General features: G+C 36.5%; 1 protein-coding gene across 4 annotated transcripts in view; it reads right to left on the reverse strand.

Moving 5' to 3' along the window:
- The window catches only part of LOC109081171 (serine-rich coiled-coil domain-containing protein 2-like), a 32,750-nt gene extending 26,026 nt beyond the window's left edge, over positions 1-6,724 (reverse strand). For all 4 annotated transcript variants that reach the window (XM_042774103.1, XM_042774105.1, XM_042774104.1 and 1 more), the window contains exons 1-3: positions 5,606-6,724; positions 4,813-5,095; positions 4,492-4,697 (exon numbers count right to left, since the gene is read on the reverse strand). In XM_042774103.1, coding sequence (XP_042630037.1) covers positions 4,492-4,697; positions 4,813-5,095; positions 5,606-6,709 — 1,593 coding nt within the window. In that variant the 5' untranslated portion in view covers positions 6,710-6,724. The remainder of the gene's footprint in view (positions 1-4,491; positions 4,698-4,812; positions 5,096-5,605) is intronic.
- Between the last annotated feature and the right edge of the window lie 4,682 nt (positions 6,725-11,406).

An 11,406-nucleotide genomic window follows, 5' to 3' on the forward strand; every position in this document is an offset into this window, starting at 1 on the left:
AGTTGCTTCAGAGGAAATGACATTTCACAGCGCTGGACGGCAGCTTAGATACGCAGCCCAAGCTCCATCAGCACCCTCCTCCAGTGCTGAAAGACCTGGAATAACATAGCCCATTTCACACAGGCCTGCGCGAATCAGCCGGGAAGATCGGATTAAAGGTCCCTTTAGAGCTGGACCGATACAGACAGAACCTCAGATAACATTTAAGAAAGGTCCTATCGGACAAGCCCAGAATCCTGATCACATTTCACACAATCTGAGAGGTGCGCTCGGGAGTGAAACATCATATTAGGGGGGATCAAAAGGAATGTGTTTGAATTCCTGAATCATATTACATACATGACACAATTACTCAGACACCTACAGATATACTCTGAACAGAGCAAGGCTTTCAATGGTAATTTTAAAAAAAAGAGGTCAGTATGCATGTAATTCTAAAATTCTAAAGATTCAAGATAAAGATTCATGTATTTTTCCAAAAATACTCATATCAAAAATGTTATGTTTTTAATGCCTAATTAATATTTTTTTATTGTAAATAATAATAAACTGTTATGCATGTTTCATAATTAATTAAATACAGTTTAGATCTCTTTTCCCAGCACACACTGGCTTCAAATGACCTATGAACTTTGATACAGGACAGTGCATGCAGTCCATTTTCATCTACCTCTTAAGACAATGTACAAAACATTAAACACAATTGTAAAAACAGAAATCATATTAGTTAGCTTAGGTATTACAGGAGCATAACTAAGTTTCTATATCAGTAAAGACTTAATCATAACAGATGTGTTTCAAGTATTTTACTGTCATGTATTCAAAACACAGCCGGCACCTCAGAATAGGAAAAAATTGGGGGAAAAAGTCTACGCTTCATCACTGCCTGAGAGTAAACAGCTTTTCATCTTTGAGTTTGTGTTCCTGTCACCCTGAATATGTGCATTAGATTTGATTTCACATACTGGTAGTGCCACACAGAGCTCTGCCAAGCACTCACACACAAAACACAGGCTCTGAGACCGTGTGGTGGTTGTGTGCATGAAAAGGCTCTCAAAAGCCATTTGGAATCGCAGGTCTCAAAGAGATTAAGCAAAATAAGAAAGAGTCAACAAACCAGTTAGCCTAATAAATTAAGAGCTAATTACAGAAGTTAAATTATACAAATCCTGTTTACAGTATTAGTAATGTTAGCAAATGATAAAGCTTAAACAATGCTCTATAAATCTCAGCTAATTAATGCTGAAACAGCAGCAGAAAAAAAGCATGTCTCAGAATCACTTATTGTGTTAAAAACAAAGGCTTCTGCACCTAGATCATTTAGCAGTTAATGAATTGGCCTGTAAATGACTCATGCAAGACAAACTATATTTAGAACAAATAAGCAACTCTTAAAAGAGCTCAAAATGGGATGCGCTTTCAACATAGGGATAAAACATACACAAGTATACAATGTGGAAAGAATCTTGTCTCTTGAATCCATACTGCCCTCTTGTGGTCTCAAGAAAAGTAAGGATTTGATATCAATGCATTTCACAAAGGTAACATTTTATGACAAAAAAAAAAATCAAAATTAAACCATGTCTCACCCTAGCTCATGATTTTTGCAACTGCATCCATTCGTTTAAAATTATACAGTACATCTACCGAAATGGCATTCATTACACAAATAACATTTTTCCATTTAATAAAATTATTTATAATGTCATCACTGACCATTTACCTATTTTTACTGTCTATCACTGTAAGTATAGAAAACCTAAGGATATTAGTTATTTCAAAAATAAAAGAGTAAGAACAGTAAAAAACAAATGCTTTTAACTCTTTCCCCTTCATTGACGAGTTATCTCGTCTTTTAGAAGACAACGCTTCCCCCGCCAAAGACAAGTTTTTACGGCTTTTCATGTTTTCACTGTTATACACACGAGGACGCTATTACACATCTTCTGAACGAGTACAAAACCTCCCGAACAAAAAACAAAGGTGAACAGGATGGGGAAACGAGCGATCTCTCATGTAAACAGATGCATATTAAAAATAATGCGATCATCAGCAATAGCATATAAATGAAAACTGCATAATGTAAGGGAGTAAAATGTTGATCCAGGAAGTGGTATATGTCTGTGCAAGCTTTGGAGGTGTTGATGGAAGCGTATGCTTTGATAATCGTACTGAATATTATCCAGATGTAGTTTTTAATAAAAATTAGATTTTCTCACCTTTTTGCTCAAAACTATATATTTTTATGAAACCTACTTATATTCAAGTGTTGATAAAAAAAGAATACTTTAAGCTAGAATAAACAGATTTTTTTGTTTGTTTAAAAGTAGAGGCTCTGATCTTTATTTTGGTGAATTGCATATTCAAATATTCATACAGCAAAATATACTGAAGGCCATCAAATTTTAGTGAAAATCATCAAAAAATCGCTAGCGGTGGCTGGCAACTTTTTTCAAAAATGATGGCGGGGAAAGAGTTAAGAAAGAAATATTGAAACAAAACTGGAAAATATTATTTGATGAAGATGATACGATACAGCATATAATGGATCCCTAAAAAAAGAATACTTTAAGCTAGAATAAACAGATTTTTTTGTTTGTTTAAAAGTAGAGGCTCTGATATTAATTATTCATACTTTACTAAAGGATAATTAAATGCCTGCAAAAAGAAAAACACACTGTACAGACAATTTATTAAGCATCTTACCCCAGAAGCAGAAAATAAGTATAAAAAGTATAAGAATAAATTAATTCATATTATCAGAATGTGTAAGAAGGAATTACATATTAGGTTATAATAAAAAGATTATAATAAAACTATTATGAAAGGTTTATGGAATATTCTAAATAGTATTTTTAGAATTTGAACTAAAAATAAAAATTGTAATAAAAAGTTACCTAAATTTTAGTTTAGACCTAAATTTAAGTGTGACCTCCTGCTTATACATTACAACCTGCAAATAAAGTTTGCCATTACATCACCTACTGAGGGTAAGATTAAATTTTAGTTTTGACCTAAATTTAAGTGTGACCTCCTGCTTATACATGACACAGAGCAAGGATCTAAAGGAGATCCACTGCTGTCAGGAGATCAAATTAATCATTCAATTACCGTGCATGTGACTCCCACTGATTTACACGTAACAGTATAACACATGTTTAGCAAAGACACTTCATAAAGATCTAGGAAAACTTTAATACTTCATGTTTGGTGTTAAGAAGCATCACAAACAAAAAACACGTGCCAAATGAATTTTTGCAGTACCTACAGTGCACCACAAGATGTCACCTAAAGCCCAGCTCAAACTGAAACGCAGTCCATTATGTAAACTGAACTCCTCCTCCAAGCTACAACTTCATCAGAGGCACAACCCACTCAAGTATGATAACAATGACTCAGCCGTGCTTAAATGTATATATGCTGCGATTACATAATGTCTGAAGCCAGAGTCAAGTGAGCATGTCTGTGTGTGTGGGTGCATTTGTGTATCTGCTACAGGAGAAGTCTGGTATTTCAAATCTGATTACTGTTTCAAATTCAGCCTAACTCTTTCTATATTCCACTGAGCCAATCTGACATCATGAATCGGAGGAAAAAACAAACACAAAAAAGGAAAATTAGGAACAACATCACAGTCTGCTTCATTGGGATCAAAAGCTGGAATGTTAAGTGGCACCATTCGCATTCCCACCCAGTCAAGGGCTTTGGAAACAGCAGAGATAGAACAGGACCTCTGTTAAGAACAGCAGGACCCAGAGTCAGACTCCTGCAGAGTCACAGAGACTAATCCCAAATTAGCAAAGAGACAATTAGCAGGATAGGGACGGAGAGATCCCATCACACACACAAGTGCACATACCAACAGCAAGTAGTACAGGAGCAATGGGTTATCGAAATGCACAGCAGAGAAAAGATTATGAACACCCACATAGTATTCAACAGAACAGCCTTCTACAAGACTTGCAGAGCCACATTCAGTCACACTGTTGTATCACAGTTTCATAATGTGAGAATAGTTTAGGTGTGGTGGTTAAAATCGGGCTGGTAACAGAAGGTAAAGTTATTATTATTATTCGGCCAAAAACATGGCATTACTGTTAACATGGTATTAAAATATTATTTAAATAATAATAATAATAAATTAGCAAGAACAATCATATCAAACAATAATTATTTTTATTATTATTATTATTATTATTATTATAAGCAAAAACAAAACTTATTATCTGCAACAAGAAAATTATAAAAAAAAGGAATTATTTTATTTATTATATTGTATTTTTTTTTTATTATTTTTTTTTTTTTTTTTTTTTAGTAATTATTATTATTAATAACTTCTATTTATATTTTTTAATAATTTTATTAAATGTATATATAATGCGTGTAGAAAAATGTATGCTAAATGCATAAATGTAAATCCCAGGTTTTGACATGACTACACCACAGTAAGGGTAGTTCAAACTTATTTTGGAAGGGTATGTGTATACTCACGGTGCTGTTGAGGTCTGACTCATAACTGCTGCAACGGTGTATGTGTGTGTTGTGTCCCAGCGGCTCCATGCCCTCCTCATCCCACATGTATGTTCCTCCAGAGCTGTTAGAGGGGGAGAGCTCCAAAGAGGAGGTCGCTTGACGATCCACGTCAGGGGACATGAGCGGCGGACCACGGAGCGAATCACTTGAATCTGCCTTGCCACCTGAGAACAGATATGGTATAACATAGCATAAACGCTGCATGCTTGCCACATATTATCAACACTGCACTGTTTGTCACATAAATGCAAGAATTGAATGTATAACGTATAGCTATACCTGTCAGACCAATCCCAGTCCAGTCTATGGTCTCATTTAAGAATCCCTGCAGGCACATTTGGGTGGGAGTGGCCACGGGATTTTTGTTAAGAGGGAAGCCATTCTCCAACTGGTCCCCTAGATTATCAAAGTCATCTAGGAACTCCTCACTTGTGTCATTCCTCTCCAGAGAAGATGCAGAGGATAGAGACATGTCCTCCATTCCCTCTCCAGTGTAGCGGAGGTTCCCATCCAGCCCTGGCTCTATCACAGGCTCCTTTGGGGAATCTGTGGAAGCTGATGCTTTTCACACATACACAATGGAAATAAAACTATTTAATTGCAATGCAGTCATGTTTCGATAGTTTGACTTCTCTGTGGTGGCACCAAAATACCCACTTTGCTCCAGTAGAGCAAACTAATTTTAAATAAAACTAAGTAAAACTACAGTTTTGCTACTGTAGCTACTAATAGCTATGCAAATATTATTAAATTTAGAACAAGAACACTGATTTAATATAAAACGTTTTATATATGGCATAATGATCTGAGACAAATCATTAGACAACAATAAAAAGCATTCACTATGAAGTCTCCATATTAAATTTTTATATTAATAAATAAGAAAATTGTGAATATCGTTAAAAAGACAAATCTGAGATTCACAAATCTGACAATCATACTTCTCTCATGTCCCACAGGAGGAAGAAAATCATTTGGGAACTATTTCTTGAACCACTGCACAAAATATCAGAGAGTAATGCAAAATATTAAATTATGCATGGTACTATAAATTATAGAGTCGGTCACTTACGTTCTTTGTGGCACAGTGGAGCAACTCCGGAGTGAGAGGCGGGGTTATGTCGTCACGCTCCACTGGGCTCCTCCCAACCACTAGAGGGCACTGCGGTTTGGCAGGAATTGGTCGATTTAGCCTGTAGGCCTGTAATGAGGGTTTTGTCAGCACAGAGTTAGGCAGAAGAGGCCTTTTTATGGAATTAGGAGGTGTTAAACTCTCTGAAGAAGGATTCCCAGAAGGTAATCTATCTGTTATCCCCTTTTCAAATCCCAGGCCCCCCAAACCGAGCACTAGCCGGCCTTTGCTCAGACTCAAAGGAGATTTGAGTCCAAGTGTTCGCGGAGGACGAAGCTGTGCATTAGCTAGTGGTTTGGCTAGCTCCACAGCCTTGTTGAAAGAGAAGGAGCGTGTCATGGGTGCGGACGTTGGCGAGGGCAGTTGCTTGAAGTGAGTGAAGCTATGAGAACGCACCATGTAGTCAGGCACGAGTGACTGTCGCGAGAGGCTGTCGTTGGACTGGGACAAACTGTCTTTAAAGGTGCTTCGAGTAGAGCTAGAGTTCGCCCTTGGTTGCTGAAGCCCCGAAGAGCTTGCTTGGCCCGGTGAAGACCCCAGAGATGAAGTCCCATTTTGAGTTGGCTTGGAGCCTGAGCTTTTTTGGGATATGTCCTGACTTTTGGAGGCTATAGTGATTTGAGAAATTTTGGGCTTTGGTTTAGGACTCGGGGTGGATTTAGGGGTTTTGGGTGCAGGTTTAGGGCTTCCAGTGGACAATGAGGTGGCAGACCTGTACACTTTGGTTGCGGGAGTAGACGGGCTTTTTAACTCCCTACTTCCTGGAGAATGTTGGGAGCGAACTTCTTTCCTCTCTTCTGGTATCGTGCCCTCATCTGGGTTTGAAGGGTCCACTGACCCACCACTATCCTTTCTCCATTTCATGGAGAAGGAGGAGGCTCTGACCAATCCATTTGGCCTAGCTGGGGGATTCTTGCCCTCTTGTGTGAGTGCAGTCTGGGTCGTACCATTGGGAAGGGATGAGGGGGTACCACTGACAGGACGGGCACCAAATTTTGGCAGTCTGGACACCATGGAGGACTTACTGAGGACCTTCTGTTCCATCAGCAAACAGTAGAGTCATGCATGAACACAAAAGAGACACCTGGAGAGAGAGGCACAAAAAGAGAAGAGCACCTTTTTAGTGAAAATTATTAATAATCCAACTTGTCCTTAGTCAACACAAAATACTCATTAACAAAATAATTAGTTAAAAATGAGTAGTTGACATGAAATTTATTTGTCCTGTGGAATTATGTTTTATCTTAAACTCTCTCAAAAAGCATTTAATAATTATTTCATAATAATTAACATTAAGATTTTATGTCCTCAGATTACTTAACAAACCACATGTTTTATTTAATTTTTAACATTTGTCATACCACAGGATTGATTTGGATGAACTAGTCAATTTGGGGTGGAAAAGCATTTAAGAAATAGAACACAAATAATGAGGTTCAAATGTAAAATCCCTTGGACTATATATTACATACTACATCTAAAAAAAATTTTGTAGGGAACAGAACAACAGACAAAAATACAGTATATCGACAGAACAAGATCAGCTTCTCATCTGATCATCTAAATGTCATCTAAATGATCACATTTATAGTACATGGACTTGTGACACCTAGTTTTCTAGTCTGGCATCTTAGTAACTTAGTAACTAAAGCAACTGAAGTGAATTAGTTTATGTATTAATGATCCTGTGTTTGATAGTAAGAAGAGAAAAGGCAAACAATGTCCACAACTAAATCCAAATATTTGCTATTAAACATTACACTGCCTCAAGTAAAGTCCCTATAAAATATAATAATTAAGAATTAAAATACATTAGATTTGGATGTTTTACTTTGTGTTTAAGAGAAAAAGAAAGAAAAACTTAAGATGGAAAGCTGATTTACTAGGGAGAGACTTACACCTTCACTTTAAGTCTGTAAAAGTAGGGTCTGCTATTCATATGAAGCAATTTTCTGCTTTAAACTACTGAAAGATCCATAAACTTAACAGATAATGTCCTGGCAGAAAATTACAAAACTTTTTTCTTACGGTGTTCCTTGCGTTGTATTTCCTGTAGTATAACATCCCCTTAACCTCTTACACAAAATAGCCAAACACACAAAACAATGTTAGAAAAAAAAAAGCTTTCAAATGTACATCAAAACCTACTTCCTGTTTTACAATAGTTAGGGCATGAAAAGAAGTGGCAGGGTTGTGTCTTTTATCTTTTGAATGGAATACCCTTAGCCTACAGTTCTGTTTTTAACCATCATTATGTGATCTGGTTGGAAAGTTTCACAGCACGTGACAGCACAGCTAAATCAGGCTGAGGAAAGAAACAGGACGTGTTTAAAGAGATGAGCAGGACTGAAGCTCATGAACCTTAAGATCAACATGGTGCTGGTGCATGTGTTTGCCACAGATGGCATGTGATGTCACTGGAAACACCAAAAAGGATGTTTTCATGTATGTTTGGTGATCAGCATGTTGGATGTTTTTCAGACTTATAAGCTGGGAGCAAAATGAACCCTTATTAAACAATACTGTTATTTGCAGCTGACTGCTGACTTTAAGCAACTGCAACACAAATGTGTTTAAATGAAATTCACTCATGCACTGTTTAATGCTTATTTAATTTTTTTTTTTTTTTTTTTATAAATATGCTACTGTTTAAATGGCTGGTAAAAATATGGAACTATAAAGAAGTATACTAGTACTTGTAGACAGATCAGGAGAAAAAGGAGGAGAGTTTTTATTTCACTCTTTTCCGTATTGATTTCTTCTTTGGTGAATTATGGGAAAGGCTAAAAGGAAACCAAAACAAGTGAATTCGAGAGAGATTTTCTGGGCTAAAAGCCAAATCCTGACCAGCTGAATGGTGCCTCTATAATGTCCCACTTCATTCTGTCCTAATCCAGTTGTATGCACAGAAATCAGTCTTGTTCATTCTTTTACACAAGCTTAGTTCTAAAGGATAATGTATTAAGCATAAAAGACAAACAGTAATCCATATGCAACATCATATTTTGATCCATCGGAGCACCAGTTCAGATTTGAGGAAGTGAGGGTCCAGATTTCTGTTTATGAGTTTGATACAAAAGGGAGGTGTGTGCAAAACCAGTGGAGGAAGAGAGGGGAGAATACAGTGACCTTTATTCACACACTGACCCACATTCTGTGATGAGAGATTATACTAGCAGTCACACGACATAGACTGGCAGAGAGAGAGAAACAGAAAGAGAGAGAGAGAGAAAGACAGAGAAAGGAGAGACTACCAGGCTTTATAATCCTCTTCATTCTGCCAAATCAGGTCAGCCACAACACACCCTGCCAAAGCCTTGTTACCCAACACCACCACTAGTGAGGCAGTTACATTTCACGTTTTCAGTTGTCAAAACACACACAGATTCTATGACCTGATCTTGTTTTTTCTGATCTAGTGAAATGCCATTCATTCTATTCAAAGGAAATAATTTTGCGCTAATATACTATGTAAACCCTTTTAAGACAGAGCTAGCATGAGCTCAGTGATTATTAAGTGGTGGTATATGCTTCTGTGGAAGCTATAAATAGTTTTAATTTAACTTCATGCTTAAAAAAATTGTTTAATTGCCCAGTTCCCGGTGAAACACTACACTTCGTGTCGCCGTCACCATGGAAACGAGAACTGCAGTAAACAGCATAAAGCGCTGTGATTGAAGTGAGTTAGTTTCCTTAAATTTGAATAATAATACTTTCAATCAGCAAGGTTGTTTTAATTTGATCAAGTGATAGTAAAGACATCCATGTTGAAAAAAAATATTTGCTGTTTTTTTTTACTTTCTATTCTTAAATAATCATGTTTAATTAAATTTGAATAATAATAATTGTTTTAAATGTTGATTGGTTTAAATATTGTTTTAGTCTATGTTAATGGTTAATGTCGGATCATTTTAAATTTATGATTGGTGTAGGTTCTTGAGACTGCAATAGCAGCTTTTCCATCAAAATAATAAATTACATAATATTTGTAATAATAATGTAAGATTTGGAATAATATTTAACAATATCACTGCATTTACTGTATTTTTGTAATCAAAATAAGATTTTAAGAAAAGAGACTTCAAAAACGTTAAAATCTTGCTGGCCCCAAGCCTTTGATAGGTACAGTATGTCTAAATTACCCTTAAAATACGATTATTTTACACTTAAATTCAATTAATTACAATGTAAATAGCATTCAGTTGTTTCTTATTTGATAATATCATTCCCAATGAATTTTGCAATGCGAATCATTTCAGAGCTGGTTATTTTGGTTGAAGGCTTTGATCTCTGAAGAATCTTTGGAAAAGTCTCAGCCACTGTACTAAATAAACCCCAGCATAAATCTGCCTAAACATACAACATACTTTTAGAGGGAAAAAGAGGGTAATCACTGAAGCCTAGGGTCAGATGATGTCATAGATGGGGTTGCTATGGCAGCACTTCAGACCATCTGTCAGCTGGCTCCTTCCTATACAAACCTCAAATAAGTCAACAAAACATGCCTTGCAAAAGACAGAGAGAATCCCTGCATCTCAAAACACAGACAAACCCACCCACACATATATACTCACACATCAGCAAACTTCTTTCTGACTCTGAGAGACAACCACATTTCAAACTTACATACTAAATTATCTGTGTGTTTACTGGAGCAAAGGTAAAAAGTTAGGAGAAGAAAGAACGGAATAATGCTTTTTACCAAGCTGACTATTTTTCTGATATATTCCAGTTGGCTAGACAGCAATGTGTGCACAGCATGTGACCGCCTGACACAAAAATCAATTAGACACGGTCAACTTTCTGTCTGACTTCTGCTCGGTACTGAATCCACTTGCCCTTACTGATAGAGAGGATATGCACATGGTATGATGTAAGCTGGTATTTGACATTGGTTCGTTTCTGTCTTGAGCTGAGCTGGCCTCAGGTGTGCACAGGTAGGGATTTGTCACAGAGAGCAGCTTATTGAGATAAGGCAGATCTGCTTGAGGGCTGGATTAAATGCATTACAGTCACTTTAACACAAATAACAGTCTTTGTGGTGTGGCCAAGTGTGCCCTCCATTTGACAATATTTCTGAATATTATTTTTATCAGGTGACTGGAACAGCAGAACACACTAAAGCCAATTTTCTCCTATGCACTGAGTGTTTTTTCCAGACCCAGACATATTCAGGCCAGACACCCAGACAAATGCACAGTTATATGTCTGGAGGAGAGCGATGGGCTCTCTGAGAACTGTTAATATTTGATTTGTGCAAAATGAAGGGAGAAGACAGGACCAAAGTAAAGATCCAAAGCCAAATTGCATGTCTTGTATTTTGATGTCAAAGGGAATGTCTCAAATTTTGGCACGCCTTTATTTATTCTGCAAGCCAGAACGGTCTACAAAAGAAGACTGTTTCATTTCAAAATTGTCACTAGTAAAATCGAAGCATGTTTTTCATTAGTTTGACTAGAAATTAAACTAATTAAGAAAACCACCATCCATCTCCCGTTTACAAAACAAATGTGAATATAAAATACATTTCTACCACAAAAAAACAAATAAAAATAGTGACATCAAACACGATCTGCAGCCATTAAAGACCCAATAAATTAAAACTGGGGTTTTGTGGCTTAATTCAAGCTCATGTATGTTAGCTTTGAGCCCATCTATATGCTAATGTACTCCTAAAAGTTAACAAAATTCAATTTTACATATATGCAATTTAAATAATTTTCTCTTTCAGACAAAATATC

Source organism: Cyprinus carpio, chromosome A17, assembly GCF_018340385.1.
Source record: "Cyprinus carpio isolate SPL01 chromosome A17, ASM1834038v1, whole genome shotgun sequence".
Lineage (NCBI taxonomy): Eukaryota > Metazoa > Chordata > Actinopteri > Cypriniformes > Cyprinidae > Cyprinus > Cyprinus carpio.